General features: G+C 34.3%; 5 protein-coding genes across 7 annotated transcripts in view; 2 read left to right on the top strand and 3 right to left on the bottom strand.

Moving 5' to 3' along the window:
• Positions 1-463, bottom strand: LOC109129603. The gene has a single exon (XM_019238052.1). It carries the CDS (start codon positions 461-463, stop codon positions 149-151), a length of 315 nt encoding a protein of 104 aa, XP_019093597.1. The 3' UTR covers positions 1-148.
• On the top strand, positions 5,614-8,301 carry LOC104750869 (WAT1-related protein At1g70260-like). Of its 2 annotated transcripts, none has more exons than XM_019238266.1 (7): positions 5,614-5,936; positions 6,036-6,098; positions 6,628-6,744; positions 6,844-7,096; positions 7,189-7,347; positions 7,555-7,706; positions 7,812-8,301. In XM_019238266.1, the coding sequence occupies exons 1-7, from the start codon at positions 5,737-5,739 to the stop codon at positions 7,987-7,989; spliced, it is 1,122 nt and encodes a 373-aa protein (XP_019093811.1). In that variant the 5' UTR covers positions 5,614-5,736; the 3' UTR covers positions 7,990-8,301. The 2 variants fall into 2 exon arrangements, with proteins under 2 accessions (XP_019093811.1, XP_010471020.1); XM_010472718.2 differs by having other exon boundaries at positions 5,616-5,936; positions 6,841-7,096.
• On the bottom strand, positions 9,641-11,455 carry LOC104750868 (protein ALTERED XYLOGLUCAN 4-like). The gene is made up of 2 exons (XM_010472717.2): positions 11,096-11,455; positions 9,641-11,013 (listed from the first exon to the last, which is right to left on the bottom strand). The coding sequence occupies exons 1-2, from the start codon at positions 11,283-11,285 to the stop codon at positions 9,941-9,943; spliced, it is 1,263 nt and encodes a 420-aa protein (XP_010471019.1). The 5' UTR covers positions 11,286-11,455; the 3' UTR covers positions 9,641-9,940.
• On the top strand, positions 13,711-15,741 carry LOC104750867. Its single transcript, XM_019237965.1, has 5 exons — positions 13,711-13,914; positions 14,048-14,210; positions 14,295-14,363; positions 15,178-15,301; positions 15,376-15,741. Exons 1-5 carry the CDS (start codon positions 13,758-13,760, stop codon positions 15,415-15,417), a joined length of 555 nt encoding a protein of 184 aa, XP_019093510.1. The 5' UTR covers positions 13,711-13,757; the 3' UTR covers positions 15,418-15,741.
• Positions 20,350-21,617, bottom strand: part of LOC104750866 (cyclin-D1-1-like) — a 2,667-nt gene continuing 1,399 nt past the window's right edge. Inside the window, exons 4-5 of one of the 2 annotated variants that reach the window (XM_010472716.2) lie at positions 21,485-21,617; positions 20,350-20,899 (exon numbers count right to left, since the gene is read on the bottom strand). The exon at positions 21,485-21,617 is cut by the window's right edge and continues 35 nt beyond it. In XM_010472716.2, the coding sequence (XP_010471018.1) occupies positions 20,879-20,899; positions 21,485-21,617 (154 nt within the window). In that variant the 3' untranslated portion in view covers positions 20,350-20,878. Of the gene's footprint in view, positions 20,900-21,308 lie in introns of those variants that run through there. The other variant, XM_010472715.2, reaches the window with a different exon arrangement.

Raw genomic sequence — 21,617 nt, 5'->3', positions numbered from 1 at the left:
TATCAAAGAAGGTAATAAAAACGACAAAGAAAGTCTACAAATGATAAATCCATAAACGGAATATTAAAATTTTGACATCATAGCGTCATAGCGATATAGTACTGAGGACGATCGAGAATAAGAAGAATGTTTCGAGTTTTTACGATGTTTAAAGAGAGTACATATCGGAGAGTGCTTTAAGGAACCTTAGCTTCACCTTCAAATGCACAATATAATCAACTGTCTTTAATAAAAGCAGATCCGGGTGGTTGCATCTTACCCCTCCCGGTATCAGTATTTGGAGCCTCCTCACCTTCATTTGGAGCAACCCGGATCCATGACTCGTTCTGTTGTTCTTCTTCTTCTTCTTATTCATCGTCTGCTTCGTTCCCATCCTCTTGTATTTCTTCGACTCCTCCATTGCCTTTTTGTTTAAGGACAACACTTTAAAGTTGTGATGCAAACGAACGTGCGGGTGGTACATATTTATATAGAGTCTATGATTCTAAACCAGTAAGAGTCTTTTACTCTATTTATTTTTATTTCTATTAATTTTGTACAATTGTGGAATGTGTTTTTTTTTTAAATGCTCGCTTATGTCCACACGCTCGATCTGTTTGTCCTTATTATTTTTGCAATGAGAAAGCATTATCCAATAGAAAAAAAGGTATTAGTAACGTCGGTCGTTTAATTTAATTTGTATCTATTTGCATGGTTTCAATTATTCCATAAAACACGAAAGCTGTATATACAATAATATATATCACGTGTTGGACTCACTATATAAATTTTGTGACTCGGACAGTTGTCTAATCCTTTTTCAGTACATAATATATGAAATAGAATTTGTTTTACCCATGTTTCTATATTAAGATTACAACTTTACAAGTACCAAGTGAAACTTGAACTAGTGGCGTTACGTACTATTGATTATATTAGAAAACTACTATAAAATGTATGCGTTTTGTTGTTCCTTACGAGCTGTAGAGTTGCTCACTCCAAAGTCTTAAAACATTTATTCCAATAACATCTTTTACAATGTAGAGTTCCTCCAAAATCTTCTCAATCACAGGTTTAGGGTTTTAAAGGTGGGAAGAGAAGTAAAATATATGGTTCTGCACTTCTTTTACTTTACCTCGCTTTTGTCTATTGTTAACTACTGATGAAGATTTGATCGCACATATAAAAGAGCTTTGGGACCAAAGATTTTTATTGATAGTGAAATTTATGAGGCTAATATATAATAATACAAATGTAGGTGTGTTCCTAAGAGTTGGGCTGTATTGTTAAATGTTTTTGGGCCGACACAATGCAATGTTTGTAAGTGCCAACTGGATACTATGCACGTGTTTTCGACAGCTTAGCTTTTCCAAACTCCCGTTTGTTGCCATCGATACTCGACATTGACGCGATCTCTCTCATTTCTATTTGTCTTTTTTCTCTTTAATGTGAATTTTTACTCCATTGTTGATCTATATAAGTATATTGGGAGTACATGGTTACAAAAGTCTTTTATAATCTATATTGAACTTAAATACCAAAAATATATGTGTGTGGAAATTATACAACTCCTATAGTTTTCTTTCATTTTCTACAATCGGAGCCTAGTTACCTCAGTTTGTAGTTTCAATCAAGCATTGAAAAAGGGAAAAGACGCTTGAGCTGTTAAATCACATTAGCTTTTTTTTTTTTTTTTTGGAAATTTGATCAATCACAAATTCTATACTAGAGTCGAGAACGTGGCACAGTGGTTTCACGAAATGGACCACTCTACGAATCACATGCAATTGTATGTGTGATAATGAACAATGATGATTGGTGAAGGATGGAAATCAAGTGGGCTAGTTTCGAAAGTTTAGGGTTTTGACAGCTTGAAACAAGATGGCTATGTGTGTGGCTATCTGAGTGACCAATGACTATTTGGTGTTGCTGTTATTACCCTTCTTTCGGCAATTTAACGTGGCTGATGGGTCACTTTGGGTCCCATTCTACCTTCCTTTCTCACCGTCCGATCATTGCCCAATGCCCATACGTATCATTTCTTCTGCAACTGCATGGTTCTCTTTTCTTTTTATTCAGTTTTTAATCTATAGTTTTACATAATTTAGTTATATGTCGTAATTTTTTTAAAAAATTATACTGATTGATAATGGATTTTATTCATGGAAGAGGAGAGGCACCGCAGTCTATGGAAACAGCTCCCTACTTTTATATGTTTCCCTCTTTTGTGGGTTTATTGGGTTAATTTGGCGGGATCCCGGAACAATTATTTGATACTCCATTTTTCATGTTTTCCCCCATAAAACAGTAATTCGAAAATAATATAGTTTAAACATTCACATAAAACTATTTCAGTATATATGATATATTCCGAACTGATACACGAAATATGTCACTTTGTTTTTGAAATGAGTATGGGTATGGTGCCGCATTTTCCAATGTAAATTATTTGTACGTAAAGCAAGCACATGATGTGTTTGAATATCAAAGTCTATGAGATTGCAACGATTATTTCTTGATATATATAATAAACACACAGTGCATGAAACTAATGGACTTTCTATCGGATCGGACTATTTCTTAAATCATACATGTGCTTTGCATAAATGTTAACATGATTTCTCATATATTATTAGTCGATTCTTCACTCAATTCATTTTTGCCAGCTCCACTTCCCATTTAGTCCATACTGATTTACTATTAGTATATAAATGGATAGAAGCCACTCATTTGTTTGTTGCAATTATGTTTGATTGGTTGGTTACATCAACCAAAATTAACTCAAATTAATACATATATGCATGCAACCCATGCTCTCATGTGCTTTGGCCAACTCAGCGACCATGATTTTCCAAAGAGATGAGTGAACGTCTGATGCAATACAAAATGCAATCTTTCTTGGCCGAACAACAACACATAATTAAAATTGTTATTAAGATTATTATAAAAAAAAGTATATTATATTTTGGGGTTTAGAATGACTTTGTCTTGTTTTCATGTCTATCCAAATTAGGTCTCGAATATTACATGAGTACGGTTCTTTATTTCTTATGGACAGTCAAGTCGTTGATTATGCATGAGTAACGTCAGTTTTTTTATTTTGAACGGTGAATGCTTCAGTCCCATGATCTCATCTAAATGGACACTCCAGGCAACCTTTAAAGTGCCTTAAATGTACATTTGGCCCATTTCTTGAGACCCAAGTTAATATAGATGCAAGGTTTTGCACACTAGGTTATATACTATAACTTATAACATGAGGAATTAAAGAGGTTATATAAACATTTGAAAAATGTTGGGCCTAACCGCCTAAGTGCATAGCCCAACAAAGAAAGAATAATAATTGTAGCTAAATGCAAATAAGAAAAAAGCTAAATAATGATTTTTCCTTACTAAAATCGTATCAATACTTGTTTGTTTTATTGTATTTGAAGGATAGTTCAAAGTTCAAACCTAACAAAGGGAATGCTCATAATTTGGTCCTAAAACCATAATGAAGAGTCACATTTGCATTTATACTTAAACAGATTATATTCTTAATTGTTGAACCAAAAATATATCTAATGCAATAGTCATGACATGTTTATTCTCTTGATATATTAATTGTTTCCTTGGCGTGGCCGAACAGATTATACAATTTTTAATCCAAACAAAAAAATTATATAAATTGCTTTCATCATTTAATATGTATGGTCACTCAATTTGACCAAATGGTCAGAGTTCTGAACGCATTTGGAGTTCAACTCATCTTTAAAATTCTCAGATTTTAGCATCTATGGCTGTGTATTCGAACTTGTATGACTTTAATTTTTTGTGTATCCTAACTTACTTATCCTGTCTACGAATGTGTATGATCCAAATTACTAAATTATTGTTGTCTCATATGAATGACTATAGTCTGAATAAGCATCATTAGAAACTCACCGGCCTAGCGTCAGACCTAAAATATTTAGGAATTAGGGAGAAGAATTTTAAAAAAGCCTAAGAGCCATCATAACCTAACATATTTGTTGGATGAATCTGAATCCACTAACCATTACAGTATCAAATACTTGGAGTCTAACGCAGGGGTTGACAAGAAATGACACCTTTTCTTCGATTCTTTTCTTGACAAAAATATCGATCGAGTCATCTATTTTATCATTACTCAATTTGGACCCCATCGGTTTTATATTTTCCTAGAGTGGGTCCTTAATTAACCTCAGCCAAGAGTAGACAAATCACCTGGCCCATTGTATACATTATAAAATTAATATGCAGATCGCAATTATAGGATTTTACGTTGCATATGTCAGCAATATGCCTTGTCGTTTCTTTTTGTTTTTTGCGCTTAAAATATTACTTCACGTTCAAATGGTCTTCTGACCAAAAATTTACAAGTCTAATTTTAAATTTGTTAGTGGATGTGGAAGTTAAGGTAGTATCTCACGTTACGTTCACAATTAGGGACTTCGTTACGAAAAGAAAAATGAAGATGTTCAGTGAGATGTTACTATACTATAAGTGTAACTACATTTTTTTTTTAGGTGTAACTACACTGTCATAGAATATATAGATACATATTATGGGTTTTATTTATGGCCTCCATAGGAGGCAGTAGTTTTTGAATATTAACAACAACAACAAAAAAAAGTTAATTAATTTTACAAAGGTACGAATTAGTTGTTTTTGAAAACATCAGTGAGGAATTTAAGAGAGAGTAGAAGTAGTTGAGCAAACTTTAAAAATGAAGGCAAGTGTACTGTTGAGAGAAGTGAATCTTTCACTCCAACATGAGCTGCTTGAGTCATTGAGTTGTGGCTGGAAATGTGGAGACGAGACTTGCGAGCTTTCTCTCCTGAAGAAGCTAACGGGGTACGCTTTGCATCCCACAATTTTAAAGCAATTAATCATCAAATTAGGAATAAAGTATCATCATTTTCGAATGAATCGTCCGTCTAAAGTTTCAAATTTGCGCACTATTGGTTACAGAATTCTTCATGACATTTTCCTCGTAAAGATGTTGTCGCAAGACACCAAGAACTCTAAGAAGTTTGTTCAATTTTTTGCTTCTTGTAAGGCCTCTAGTTTTGAGAAACTATGAATTTATAAATTCTAGAGAAATTGTTAAAACAAAAATAGGATATGATAAAATTTGAAGTAAATAACGTATTGGTCTCCATTTAATCGCTGATTTAGTTGGCGTACGATCATAATTAACTCTTGACGATGTATTAGGAGATCCCACGTACGTTACAAATCAAGCTCTCTAACTTATAATTATATATATATACGTTACATAACTTATAAGACGAAAAACGCGACGTAACATAAATAAAAGGAAATTATCTGAAAACAGCATCACACTATTTGGATTTATGTTTGAGGTTGAACACATGCTGATAAGTAAAAAAAAAAAAAAAAAGAATATGACGTAGCATATCACCCTTAGTGCAATGGTGGAGTCACTCGTGTAGCTACATCACGCTTGTAAAGTAGCTTCACCGTTTCGTGAAAGGTTATATCTGAAAAATAGATAATGATAAATAAAAAGTAAATGTATGATAATTCCTCCTTCTCTATATATGATTAGAGAAATTAAACCAATAATTTCGTATCTTCTCCAATAGCATTGAAGATCTATCTCCCTCTCTCTCTCTCTTCTCTCTCCCTCTCTCCCTCTCTCTCCCTCTCTCTCCCTCTCTAATCTTTTTTTCCTATATACTTGGAGCTAGGAGACATCGTGCCGTTTTTATTTGAAAGGCTAGACGAGAAGAGATGGAGTTGAAAGTTAGAAGGGATGAGTTCGTGCCGTTTGTAGCAATGGCGATAATGGAAGCATGCACTATTGCTCTAACGATTATGGCAAAGACGGCGTTGACGGGAGGAATGAGTCCTTTTGTGTTCGTCGTTTACACAAATGCTTTTGGATCTATTCTTCTTCTGCCTTTTTCTTTCTTCTTCCACAGGAATGAGAGGTCGGTCTACGTTCCATACTTTATATATTATAGTATAATGTCTCTTCACTAATCAATCTTGATTCTTTTCTGATTTATATGTTGTTATCACACTTGCAGAACTGAACAATCTATCTTCTCTTGGCCACTTCTCGTTCGTGTTTTCTTTCTAGGCTTCACCGGGTGGGTACATCCATCTCTCTTTATTAGTTAATGTTTTCTTAGAAATCTATCATATAGATTTTGAGACACAGACCAGATTCTACTAGTATTATTGTATTTTGCAATACCAATAACTTAGGTGGTCCTTAAATTTAAATAATAATATATAAGGTCCATGTTTATAAACGTACTGTCTCAACCACTAGCTAATGAATATTCTAAGACATGGATTTGCATCGTCATCTATCGAAAAGAAACAAAATTGCGTGCCGTTTACTCGGTTATAAAATACAATTAGGCCTAATATGTTCTCTTATTTTCCAAGTCGTGACGTTTATTTGTGAGCGGCACATACCACACACACCATGTTTTATTTGTGTAATTACACTAATTTTTTTTTGTAAAAAACTGTGTGACATATGTTGGGTCATAATAGTTTGCTCGCTTGCGAGCACACACGCATTTGCATGCATTTTGAACGTACGTGAAATGTTATTCATGCATGCATACACATGCACTGATTATATTGCAACATTTTACATATGTGAAGGATATTTATGTTCCAAAACTTGGCATTTGTGGGACTAAGCTTCAGCTCACCCATAGTCGTATGTGCAATGGGGTTGCAAATCCCTTCCTTCTCCTTCCTACTCTCTATTGTTCTCGGGTAAGACATCTCGCATCACCATTTATAAAACTCCATATATACATAATAGTAATATGTACGTCTTCATATATATAATAACCATCTATGTATATATAGAAGAAGCAAGTTGGATTGGAGAAACACAAGTACGAGGGCTAAAATGATGGGAACAATAATCTCATTAAGCGGAGCTTTTGTTGAAGAGTTGTACAAAGGTCCCTTCATAAGACCAGCTTCGTCTGCTTCCCCAACTCGTTTTCTTAAATCAATCCCTAAACTTTTGGTCTACTACAACCTCCCCGACAATTGGTTTCTCGGCTGTATCTTTTTGGCCGCCGCTGTTTTTTCTGTCTCCCTCTTCAATGTTGTTCAGGTACTCAACAATAGTATATTCCAAACCATCATTATGCTTATGCATGTTAATTGGTTTTGAGGTTAATATTTCTTGTTTTTTGTCTTTTTCAGACAGGGACGGTAAAAAAGTATCCACATGTAATGAAAGTGGCTTCGTTTTACAGCATAGTTGGGACGATCCAGTGTGTGATGTTCTCGTTATATATGGAAAGAGACCTAAGTGCATGGAAGATCCAGCCTAACTTCGATCTTTACCTCATTATCGCCACGGTAAATTTTGTTTTTCTCTCACTGTCATTTGAATTTTTTTAGAAACATTCATTTGGTCACAAGGTTAATTTGAATCAAGCAGTGATATAACTATTATCACTAGAAAACTACATGTTCAATTTTTTTTTATAATTAATTACACATAAAGTCATCGATCGAAACAAACATATCTAATATTAGTGAATATGATGATGTGATAAAAATCAGGGAACATTCGGAAGTGTGATACGAACAAGTGTACACGTAAAGTGCACCCAAATGAAAGGACCTTCTTACGTGCCATTATTCAAACCCTTTGGTATCTTTTGGGCAACACTCTTTGGCACCAGCTTCTTCGTCAACAGTCTTCATTACGGGAGGTCCGTGAAAATATTTATTAATCCTCATAAATACTTATATTAGCATATGATTATCATGCATGAGTAATAATTAAGTGTTAAGTATTTGTTGGTACATGGGTGCAGTGTGTTAGGAGCAGCCATAGGTGGTGTGGGATACTACACAGTGTCTTGGGGACAATTGAAGGAAATCGAAGAAAAACAGTATCCAAACGAAGAAAGAAAATCCATCAAAACTATTCATCACGAAGAAGATGAATACAAAGTTCCATTGCTTACTAATCAGGAAGACAGTCCTGTGTGAATTTTGTATTCTGTATTTATTTTTAAGAAGAATTGAGGGTTCATATATTTTTGGCCCCTTTCCTCTTTTTATGGCGTGAATAAGAAGAAATGCGTGTGAGAGTGTGTTAAGTGGTCAGTGTCAATGGGAGATTGCTGAAGTAGGCTTTTTGGTCCGAAAAGCAAAACCTACCCAATGTATATACATGTCTTTGAATAGCTAGAGCTCTCTCTTATGTTTCTATGGAATGAATAATCTCCGAATCAAGGATCGACTATTGTATTCACGCTTTGAATCTATTGTAAATATACAGTATGTATTGAAGTTATTCAATGCGAGAAAGGAAGTTCATATATGACTACTATAAGTTCTCAATAAAAAAGCATATACATTAATTAAATGTCATAGGTTTATAATTAGAAACCAATTTACAATTAATCAATTAGCTTATATTTTTTTTATCATTTATTTGATCTTACTTTCGATGTACATAGGTTTTTCTTACCAGTTACCATCTTTCTCAATGGCTGCATAGTGGTAAAAAAAAAAAAAAAAAAATCTCCCTGAAATACTCTACGAATCAAAGTATCAAACTCTTTGTGGTTCGTTGTTCGTAGTATAGCAACCTCGATGTGAATGAGAGAGTTCTACTACATGATGATATATTGATATACCTGTATATGGGCTACTCACTAGTGTGGTACATGTGGCTGTAGAAAGAGACAAATTAATATTAGATGAGCTCTGGAATTTGACACAAATGAGCCTAATACGAAACTGTGGTAAAAGCCCATACGCATGTGTTCAGTATTATTGTGGTAAAGCCCATACTATGCGAGTGTGCAATGATATTTTTTAGGAAGGACAATAAAAACAAATTAGTTGCAAAAAAAGATCAATCTCTTTGGTCCATTGTCACCATTCAAAATTTCAAACCTATAAAAAGCACCTTGGAAACGATTTTATAAACTAGTACAAGTTATCTTAGCAAACAACCGAGAGCAGTAACGTGTTCGGGAACAACATAAGTTCCAAACATAACTTAGTGGAGAAAAGGCAGGAATTAGAAGAGTTACTCGAAAGAGGGAGGGCAAAAAGAATAAACAGCTGGTCAAAAGTTAAAACTCTGTTGTCTAACAAAATCTTTTTAACCGTTCACTCTTAAGAAAATTGAAGATTCTCTTCTTCGTTAAAAAGACAAAAACATTGTGTACTGGAAGACAAAAAAACATATGCTAGAAATAAAAGACAAAAAACACATCTCTGGGTCTTACTCTTATGCTCTGCCACAAATACAAAACCCAAAAAATGCCTGCAAAATTGGATATAGAACATTATTAAAAAATCTTCTTTAATTCACGGTGCCCATCCCTTTCGTGCCAGTTGCCACTTGCTTTGCTTCCACAAAGGCCTCTTATAAGCAAGTAAAATTGAATAGACCAATTAATTGAACAAATGTTATATTCTTTCTTAACAATGTTCTTGGCCATGACATCATATTCATCACTACAAAAAAAAAAAATTTCTAGACGCGGTCCATCATTAATCAATGATCTACGAATCATAGTGACAGCTATCTACACCTTAATATAATAGAACAAGCATGCTAGTGGCTATTGTACATCAGTACATGGACAGTTTAAGGCACAATAATTAAAAGATTCCAAGCCAAAAAAAAATTCTATGACATATAACTACTTAATTAGTTTGAATTATTGGAAAAAAATATAAATTGTGCAGCTATATTTGTGTACTCATCTCTATCGTTTTGAAGAACGGAAGAAATAACCAACAGAGAAAGTATATCATTCATGCGTTTTTTTTTTTTCCGATCGTATCTAACCAAGAAAAGAAAACTACCTAGCTATACTTTCTGAAATCCCGAAAAAAATATATATATGATTACGCCTTTTGTCATATGCGTTTAAATGAATGATGTCATAGGATCACTTCCACAATCATGGTTCATGATTTAGACCCTCCATCGCCGCAACATCTCGATCATAATCTCGTTCCACGTGTCGACCGGTCCAGGCAGACACCAATGGAGACAATCATTATGAACTCTCTCCGGTACACCGTTCTTGAATGGGAACGGGTACATGTACGGGCCAGGATGTCCGTCTGGTCTCAACACCGACATAGCCGTCACGTCCAACGCCTCTAACCTCACCTCCCCCGCGGCCGCTTTAGCTGCTGTAAACTCCTCCATCTCTATTTGGCGCATGTCCAAGTCCAAACCTTCTAATACCTTCCCTTCGTACGGCTCTGTCATATTACACGCACCGAGACTATCCCAAGGCCGGCCTTCGAAATGTGACGGCGAGAACGTCGTCAAGATCACCTCACGGCGACTTCTAGCCACCGCTTTCAACGTTGTTCTTATCGCTTTTCTAAACACATCGTAAAACCCTACCTCGGTACAGTTGCTTGCTTCACAAGAATGACATCCCAAAACCGAACCGGACTCGTAGTAAACCGCCGGATGCAGAAACCAATGTCCCACTGAGACAACGACAGTATCAATACGTTCTAAATCCTTGCCCCATCTCTCATCCACGCGGTCTAGGTGCAATACATTGTGGTCCAAGTTTCCCGATTTCTCTAAACCGGCCACCAAAAACGGGGACCAGTAAACCGAGACCGTGACGTTGTGAGATTCGAAACGCCATCTTCTGAATTTATTGTCGTCTCCGTTTCTATACACAAGATCAGGACTAGAGACTGTAGAGAGCAAGCACATAAGAGACTCAAGCTGGTTTCTAGCCATGGAGTCACCGATAAAAGCTAGATGCTTATCTCTCATAAGATCAAGAAACCGGTTTGCGTCGAATCTCGGTATATCGCATTGGTTCGGTTTCCATTTCCAATAAAGATAACCGGAATCAGGCCTACCATGGCGGAAACAGTTCTGACCATCTTTAATTGTTCCGCAGGTTGAACCATTGTAGAGTGGACCAATCGCGTCCCTGACCCATTTCCCTTGCGTATAATCGCATGAAGATTCGTCCTTTACACGATCAATACTCTCTTGAGTATCTTCTTCTGCAGATTTAGACAACAATTCTATAGTTTAAACCATTGTGTTTTGCATCTACACAAAAGTATTGAATAAGTTCGATGTTACCTTGAGGAGAAGAAGAAGAGAAGCTAGTGATGACCACGTGAGATGAAGAGTCTTGGAGAGAGGTGTCATCAATGGAGGAGAATGGATTATTAAAACAGAGTCGAAACAGAGCTATTGGTATAAAAGCTAAGACTAAAAAACCTATGATCTTCCTCTGATTCAGACAATTATGTTGCTCTTTTAATCCCATTTCAGGATCATGGAAACAAATCTTGCGTCTTCTTCTATTTTTTGTTGCTCTGATTATTTGATATGGTCTTCTTGTTTGTTTGTAAGTATATGTCACATCGTTTTTTGGTGGTTGTTCTTGTTTTATGTGGAAGAGACGAGACGAGTGGTTCAATGGTTTTGGACCATGGATACATATTTTACTTAATTTTTTTTTTTTTATTAATAATTAATCTATCCATGTCAATGCTGTTGTTATGCTATAATTCACTTTTTCAGTATTATTCATACAGTTGTAAAATAGGTTCTTTATTTTTTTTGCGAAAAGAACATTATAAAATATTAGTCTATGAATATATGCCAAATTTTAGTTTTGGTTTTTGACATAAGAATCCACTAACTTTTGAGTTATTGTAAGGATTTAAAATGTCGAAGTGATGTTTAATTTTGCTATGGTAATTAGTAATTGATATGTTTGTACTTTGTACAATTAATCTTGGATGTTAGATATACTACTAAATTATATAACTTTGTTGTGGCTTGTGGTGGAGGAGCAAGTTGCCTTTTGATCAGTGAGTGGCCCAGTCTGAAATTGGCCAGAGACTCTGATGGCTTTACTCAGATAGGAAATGACGAAATTAGCCCTTGGTGCGGTGCCTCGATAGCATTCTTTGTTGCTTGCGTGTGTCAGGGTATAATTGTCAGTGTCCACTGAAAATGGTCCAAGTCAAGATAATATATCAACGTGCCGCGATGAAACTTGATTTAGGTTAATTAAAAAAATCTTATAATAAAGTGACACGTATAAGCATGTAATGTAGATCAAATAAAGACTTATCACTGTTAAGATGAAATTAGTAAAGTATGACACTTGACACAATTTGTTTAAAGAGGTGGTAACTTTTGTACGGCTTCAATGATTTAATGGTGCCAACGCGGAGATGATTTTAACCCACTAAACATGTAATGATTTTCAATCATTTTACTAGACGGTAAAAATTTTGAGAGGCAGAGCAATAAACCAAAAAAATAGTAATTTGGTAAAGGTGGTTTTGGCCCAACAAATTTATATTTCAAATTCAAAAATAAGAATTCCGTATCATGCGTTTTGCATTACCAAATCAATTAAGAATACAACATTATCATTTTCTAAATATTGGGGTAAATGACATATAGTTTGCATAATTAACGTAAAAAAACAAATTTGTGGATGAAAAAGCTTACTTATAAAATTACTAACTCTTCTTGAAATTTAAATCCGCAAACCAAGACTTTGTAAGATAATAATTGTCCACCACATCATAATCAATAGCTGTTAAATGATAATATATAGAGTGGAAACAAACATTATAATGTGAAAACCCATGTGCAAGATGGACGGCTCAAATATCATGTGATCAAAGATGTGCTCTAGGAGAGGTTTGCAATGAGTGGTTCGACTTGTTGTCTTCATCCCCGTTAACCTCGGTCCATCCCATTCTTCCATGTGCCCTCCTCTTTCCGACCATTTATAATTGTTACTTGTTAGCCAAACCAGTCATCATGGAATTGGAGGAATAGTGTTTGATTTTTTTTAAAAAAATTATTTCAAACATAATTGTCTAATATTATTTTGAGATTTTTTTTTTTTGGTCTAATATTAATGTTTTAAATAACTAAATTATCATAGATTTTTAGGTTTTAACCCGAGATCCAAAACGAAACAAAAACAAAAAAGTTTGGAAAATAACTAATATCTTACAAACAAATATATAATCGATTTTTACAAAGTTAACAATTAAGTTTAACTTTAACACTACACCCTTTATGTGAAACAATTATTAGCCAAAGAAAGATCGCCTTATAGACACTAACAAGAAAGTGTGGTTAAATAAATTCAAATAAATATATATATATATATATATATATATTATCAATAAAATCTAGTAAAGATTTAGAACCAACATTCAAGACTGACACTGAAGATTTGAAAAATTAAAAGTAGTGACAGGAGATAATGGTGATGTAGTAGCTCACCAGCTTCCCATTTTCCTTTTGACAAAAATAACAATGATTAGTTTAATTTATGCCACATTGACCACTTCATCTTCATCTTATAATTTTTAGCATAAACATCTTACTATTAAGTAACTAAAATTCAATTCTACCAAAATATAATAATATCTTTTGAGAATAGTAGAAAATTTCTTCATTTAATACGAAAAAACACATACCCTAGTAGTCTTATACAAAACTTAGTGAAGTGGTCTAAAAATAACTTTAGCTAGGAAAAAATAATAATAATTGGGCCATTCGATCTATTAGGGGCCGGTAATAGCTCAAATAGTAACGATCCAGGGCAGTTTTATATGGGCTTATAAAGTTGAATGCAGAGGCCCGTTTACGGTTATAGTTTGTTATTGTCCATTTTAACGTGAAGCCAAAGATATTTTTCAACCGTCACATTTCAAAACCCGCGATTTTAGAAACCGCCGGAGAGAGGTCGTTCGCCGCCATGAAATCAGCAAGAGCTACGGTGGCTAAAGACGACGTTGGAAGAGAAGGCGATAAATTCGCGTTGGGGAAGGTATACGCTGTCAAGTTGACCACTGGAGACGAGTTCAATGGAATCGTCTTGGCATATGATTCTGTTCCCAACTTCGCCATGTTCGATATCCTTTTTTTTTTTTACGAAATCAGTACTCCGCATCTCGTAGTTTTCTCATCTCTGCTACTTCTTCTTCTTGATTTCATCATCTTTTGTTTGGACTTTTGCGGTTTCCTTGACGGATTTAGTGGACTTACAAGAAGGAACGAAGCCTAAACCTCTCGAATCGAAGACCTTACGGATGGTGAATGCGAATTACATAACCGAGCTGAAGGATCTGGGGAGAGTTAAGGATCCGCTAGCTAAGAAACCTTTGGCTAATCTTGATGAACTCATAAAGAAAGAAGTTAATGGCATTAGGTGATAACTTGTTGCAATTTTGTTGTGTTAATCTTCTATGATTGTTACGAAATTTAGCTCTGATTTTGATAATGTGTTATGCAGAGATGTCGAGAAATTTGGTGTTGGTGTTACCGCAGAGGCGCAGATGATCTTTGACGCGATTTCTAAGACGTAAGGATCTTTTTGGTTCTTTATATTGAGTTGATGATGATACAATCGAACCTTGTTATGATTTAGGCTAGTTCTTGTGTGAAGAAGTTCTTGGTTTAGCCTGGATTAGTTACAGTTTTACTGCTACTATTTGATTGTTAATTAGCTTTTGCTTCTGTTTGCAACGAGGTCTGGATCTGAAGCAAGCTGTGAGTTCTTTAGTTTCTGAATCTGAAGCCAATTTAGTGTTAGTATTGATCTTGGTTTCAAGGAAATGCAAGCTTTTTGAGACTATATATTAGCACTAAGGTCGAATGTGTCTTAAGCCTTGCTTAAGTTGTTGCTGCCTGTAAATTAGGATCAAATCTCAGATGTTTACTAGAGTTGTCAATTGTCATTCTTTTCATGGCATTGCGTTTTTATTGCTTGTGGTTTCAGAAGATGCAAGCTTGTTTGGGACTATATATATTTGTTCTACTATGAGTCGACTTTATCTTTAGCCTTGCTTCAGTTGTTTTAGCTATCAAATCACACGTCTTTACTAGTGAATTTTCTTATGTTGGACTACTTGTCATAACACTTCTGAAATAACAAAATGTGGTTATGTAGTATAATTTCCAAAGACAGTAAGTAGGTAGTTTTTGCTACCGTTGTGTGAGTTTGCTTATAATGAATGTGACATGGTTTTAGGCTACTTATGTTGTGTAGGTTTCTTCATTGGGCAGTTAAGAACTGGTTGTGACAAATGGATGTATGCTTATGCTGATAATCATTCTATTGATTTTGCAACATGTACTCTTTTTGATTGAATGTTATGTGATGCTGCATTCTCCAGGCTTCCTGCACGTTGGGATAACAAAAACATTCTGGTAATAAACGAAGTGTTGGTTCGTAGCCCTTATGATTCTTATTCTGTCTTTGGAGGAACCCGTACTGCCAATGATCGAGTAAAGACTGTGGTAAGTGTCACTACCAAAGTAATAAATGTAATATATGCGTTGTCATGTGATTTTAAGATAGTTTTGTGTCACAGCTGAAGCAGGAGAGAAAGAGGTTGCAACTCGGTGACACATGAGGGCTGTTGAAGGATTTGTTCAATGAAACACAGTAAAAAGAGTAAGTCGCTACTATCCCGAGAAGTACCTAGACCCGATGCTATGTGTAAATTCGATTCGCTTCAGGGTAAGAAGATTAGAGATTTTTCTTGTTGCAGAGATTGAATTGTGGTGTTGACAAGAACACAGAGTGTGTCAGTGTTTTCCTCTATATATCAAATCTGAACCAAAACAATACATGTTTAGGGACGTACATACTGATAAAAAGGTCAACATTTACATTTTCTTTTGTTTAAACTCATCTGAAACTTAAGGCTGTAATGGAATTTGGATGGGTTGAACTAGTTAAGACTTGGGATAAGTGAATCTTGCAGATTAAGAATCAAGTCCATGGACTTTACAAATGGTTCTTTAGCCCTTTCCCAAATCCTAGCCCAATCACAACTATGCCTTGGTGAGTCTTAGTAAGCATGGTGAATAGAGGAATGAATAATTTAGTTATGATGTGGATTCAATGTATTGATATGGCTCCTACAGAGTCACATTCGCAAGCTTCTTTAACGTCAAATCTAAAAGAGTGTTACATTCCTTTTTGTCTTTCTTTAGCTAAAACCACCTTTCGTCTCTCTAATCCGCTTTTGCTTTCGCCCCATGAAAAATAAAAATGCCTTTCGCTTTCAACTTTATACTTTCTCATCCCTTTGCTGAAATCTCTGTAAAAAAAAAAATTTCAATCTGAAAAAATGAAACTTACAATCTTACTTTATTGCTTTCAGTCACTGTGCTCAATGCTATTTGCTTTTCTTTTATGCTCATTTCCTTTCTCTCACGTTCATCCTCCTTTCCCCGATGCACTCTTTGCATTAATCGAAACGAATCAAAACTATATTCTAATTCTAGTTCGAGCTTTTGATTCACACGTGTGTGTGCGAGTATCCTTGAAATAACATGAATAGGTCGGATTAGGTGAAGAGTGTTTTGATGATGAAACAAAGGACTTTGGTAAGGAGGAGGAGACGTCGTTGTAGTCCACTAGAGAAATGAAAGTGCAACAGTGACTAAAATATCTTGGTTTGTGACCATAAACAACAAAAAGCAAACCCACGAAAATTTTCTAAAGTAAACAACAAATGAGAGACGCTCCCTCGAGAAACTACTAAGTTCACTCACTCTCTCACGCCCCTACGGGTCGGGCCATGCCACCATTGTATTCTTCTTCTCTCTTTCTTTGTCTATTTTAATGATTCCCTTCTCTAAAAATATCCTCTCATCACTTTTATATTTCTTTCTACTTTTCAAGCATCCAAAGTTTGATTATTTTAATGAATATATAGTGTATCTTCTTCTCTAAAGAGACTAAAGGCAAAAGAAAGAAGAATCAATGTGCAAACTTTGTTTCTACATGTTCTAGCATATATTCCCCTCTTAATTTCCTTGTTTTTTCTTTTGCTTCACTTCAAGAATAAGTGTAAAACTATGCTTTTGTATGTGCTTAAAGCTCATTACGTACTTGATTAATGATTAGTGGTACTCGGAGAGGTAATTAAGTCGCATATAAAGTTTTAACTTTTAACATAAATGTAGAGTATAATGAAGACATTATCGAAATAGGTAGATATGAAATAGGATTTGGGTTGGTTATATTTCTATGTATGTACGCAAAGTTATTTTGAAAAACCTACTCCTAGGATTCTTCACCTTTTAACACTAGTTGAGAATAAAGCGAAGTCTTTCTGATTATATTCCTACTCGCATCAACATGATCTACATGCGCCTATATACACAATACATACTCACATACATGTGTATGTAATGTGATACTGATAAATCCATTTTTCTATAAGCTATATAATGAATATACACAATACATACTCACATACATGTGTATGTAATGTGATACTGATAAATCCATTTTTCTATAAGCTATATAATGAATGCAAATACTGTCATATAATTTCATTATTTTTTTGTCTCTATCCCATTCCCATCAGGCCATCAGATGTCATTATCCATTTTCAATAAGAAAAATGTATGTTCTGTTTGATAAATTAAGGGCGTTTAGATATTTCATGCGTTAATTAAAAGGTATGCAATTAATGGCAAACGCGTGTACCAAAATAAGTGAAACAAGACAAGGATTAATCAAGAGTAGGTACTATGTTTTCAGAAACTATGTTTATTATAAGTTTTGTTTTATATTATTTATAGGTAGAGTTACATTTATAGATATAATTCTTTGTTAAATCAATTACAGTTCAAACTTATATTAGTTTGGTTTCATTCAGTTTGTGATTTTTGAAATAATAAAGGTTTCAGCATAAAATTAAGATTCACAAAACAACATACATGAATCTAACGTTTACCAAATTAGTGATTAATCAGAGTATAAAACTTGTAAATTATTAAATGGATAAAAACCATCAAAAATATTAAAATTCTCGAAACGAATGACCTAAATTCTTAAGCAGGTCAAACCCGTCCCAGTAGCCATACTCCATAAGGGGTATAATATTTTTTTATCTATAAAAACCCATAGCTCAAAATTTTAAAGAAATAATATTAAAATATATCTGATTTTATAATTTTTATTATGTTATTTGAAATTAAGGAATCTTTAATATAAGTTAATCTTATATATCAGAAATTTTCTATATGGAAAACTGAAAATTAGGATTTGCATAAGTTTAAATATTTCATAGTTTAAAATAAATTTAAGATGGCGTCAAATTGTTTTTAAAGATTTTCTAATATCTATTATTCAAAATTAATTTCAATTTTTTTTTGGTCAGAAAATTTTAAACAATAAGAAATAATATTATTTATATTTTTTACATCTCTTGTTATATTTTTTATTATATTATAATACATAGGTTTTGAAAATAATTTCGAAAACATGTTGGGGATAATATTTTTAAATATTTGAATAATATTTACCAATTTTAGAATTTATAAGAATAAAATATTGAGTATATAAATAAATTGAATAGCAATGACAGTTTTATGTAATATTATAGAATATTAAGGACAAGTAATAAATTAGACATAGAACTCTCAGACCATACGTCAGCTTTTCTTGAACAATGTTTCTGTTTTAATATACAGGAGATAGTAATTAAAAGATGAATGTCTTTATACGCTGGATATATAAGCTTCGGTCCCTTTTGTGTCCTAATCAAAACCAGAAAGAGGATTAAAGTAATTAAAATAGTTTAATAAACAATGATGGATGTAATCCCGATGATTGATATATCCAAATGCGTGGGCTGCTAATTATTTATTTATAATTAGCAGTTGCTAATCACCCTAACCATCCATAGTCTCTCTTTTACTTTTGCTTCATGTTTAGATTAAATAGTAGTGGGTGAAGTGAAGCTTCTATTCTTTCTTCTATATATAAAGCTGTTTTTGTATAGTTTTTTTTTTGTAATAGTTATTTTGTACGTATTTATTTATAAGTCCATCTGGTTCAGTCTCAGGTTGTCATATCATATTGATGCTCTTACAAGAAAACATACCATTTATATTCATAATTCATGTGTCATGAATTTTTTATAAATCATGCCAACTTTTTTGTAAAAGAAAAAGAAAAGCTAATAAATAGTAAATACTGATGACAAGTACGGGAGTAAAAAAGCTAACACATTTCCTTACGTACATTTGAGTGCAACAGTTTCAAAATCTGGTAACAGTGTATGTCAATATCAGTGTATGGTTGAAAAATGGGAAAAGTGATGTACTGATGTAAACTAAAATAATATATATAAACAGAGAAGAGGAGCGTCATGAAGATATAAAAAGTAGATTACGTTGTAACATCCGATAGATAAGTAAGGAAGTGATGAGATTTAGTGTAAAGCATATATGAGACGCGTGATTAGTTCATTGGAGAACGATCATATAATGTCGTTGTCTCGTTGATTTAAAATAAAAAAGTCACGTTATATACAATGTTAAACTAATTAATTAGAATTAAGTGGATGAAGACATTTTTCTCGACGTGGGGTTCACCTCTGTCGGCACAAACTCAAACAAACTTTACTTAACTAGTTTAGTTATAAGACAAAAAAAACACACTTTCATGAATGTTTTATTTATTTTCTTTCACTTCTTATTCCCCTTTTACTTGTAGAATCGTGTGCGCACATGTGTATATGTGGATAGTCAAAGATATGGGTATCTTGAGGGGCTGATGTTTGAGGGGTTCGAGAGAGATAGAACGGTGTAGCTACGTTATGGTTTTGTGGTGTGAGACCACTTTCTCTGACATGAAGACAGATCAACCTCACATGTATTCCNTGAAGACATTTTTCTCGACGTGGGGTTCACCTCTGTCGGCACAAACTCAAACAAACTAACTTAGTTTAGTTATAACTTATAAGACTAAAAAAACACACTTTCATGAATGTTTTATTTTTTCCTTCACTTCTTATTCCCCTTTTACTTGTAGAATCGTGTGCGCACATGTGTATATGTGGATAGTCAAAGATATGGGTATTTTGAGGGGCTGATGTTTGAGGGGTTCGAGAGAGATAGACCGGTGTAGCTACGTTATGGTTTTGTTGTGTGAGACCACTTTCTCTGACATGAAGACAGATCAACCTCACATGTATTCTACATTTCTACTGCTCCTATTAATTGTTTGTTCCTCTTTTTACTAAAACCAAAGGAAGAAATTAATCTACGTGACATGAAACCACTTCTTTTGTTTTTTTTTTACTGCTGTTTTTTTGACACTTACAACATTTTTTTTGTCGTAAAATGAAATACATTTTTATCTTTTTGTCTTTATACGTTCGTCGTATAATAAAACATATACTCGATCCACAACTCACATGTTCACATGTTTTGTAATTGTGCAATGTGCTCCCCACAGGCCACACCAAAAGTCAGTTTCTCACCACTCGAATTATCCTCTCTCACGTCTATTAACCTTGTCCACGACCACTGTTATATAATGGAAAACAATTATATATAAAATTTAATCTTTTTAGAAACGAATTAAAAGAAAACACATACATACACACGTGAAACCTTACACGCGTGCATACGTTACGAAAACGCATCGTGGCAAAACTCATTTGGAGTCCACGAAATACGTATAAAAATCAAAACCACAAAATTTCCCGCCAAAGATAATAAATTTGAAGAGAAAAAAAAACAAACAAACACGTGAGACACACGCCTCCGGCACGTGAAGTCGCACACAAAGGAATCAAAAATCTTAAAATCAAAAGAAAAAAACAAATATATACTCGCAGCTTGATTTTTTTTTTAGCTGAGGTGAGGGGGTCCATAAACTGCTGCGATCCATTAAGACAAAGAGCTCTCCACTCAAAAATCTTTTGCAAACGCTCCCCCCTGTCTTATCCATCAGTACATGTTCTGCGACGGACTCTAATGCAAATGCTCCCTCTCTCTCACACGCGCACACACTCACTCACATGATCATTTTCTTCTCTTACACGTGTGGTCTACACTCACTCATTTGCTTTTCTTGGGAATCTGCAAATGCCATTAATGATGAGCTTTGTCTCTCCCATCCAACCAACCAACCAACCAACCCCCCAAAACCAAATTTACTTACCCTTTCCATAAAAGTTGTAGCCAAAACTATTTCATTAACTCTNGGTGGGGATTTACAACAGAGGATAGAGAAGGGAGCTCGTTTGCTACACAAAGAATCGCAGCTGCGGCTATACTCGATGGCCAGTACTCAAGAAAGCTAGCTTCTGTACTTAACATTGTTGTTTGTTAGAAACCAACCCAATGTGTGACATTATGTTAGTCATCATACAAACATTATAGGTCACGTTACCTTTGATGTTGGAGAGTATAATCTCAGTGGCATGGGAAATAAAGAACCCGAGAAAGGTTCCCAAAGGATCGATCTTGTAAGCAAAGAAGNCAATAAACACTTTTACTTTAACTTCTTAGAATCGTCTCTCCATCACTCCCTTATTATTTATGTACTTGTTATAAAAAAAAATATACCCTACTTGACCATAAGAGGTTTCTTCTTTCTTTCTAGGTTTTGTTTCTTTACTCCCCCACACGTTTTAATTAGAGGTTTGATTTTTCATCACCTACCCAAGAATAGCCACTTAGTTTTCTCCTTTTACAAGGAGAAGAAGATGATGATGAGAAAGAGGATTCATCACTTGGCCTTGTTAACGTCGACGATGCCCTTACACTCACTCGAAGCTTTGCTATCACTTTTGGT

The sequence above is a fragment of the Camelina sativa genome, chromosome 16 (genome assembly GCF_000633955.1).
Source record: "Camelina sativa cultivar DH55 chromosome 16, Cs, whole genome shotgun sequence".
Classification (NCBI taxonomy): domain Eukaryota; kingdom Viridiplantae; phylum Streptophyta; class Magnoliopsida; order Brassicales; family Brassicaceae; genus Camelina; species Camelina sativa.
Note: the sequence above shows the minus strand (reverse complement) of the source record. Positions and strands in the feature narration are given on the sequence as shown.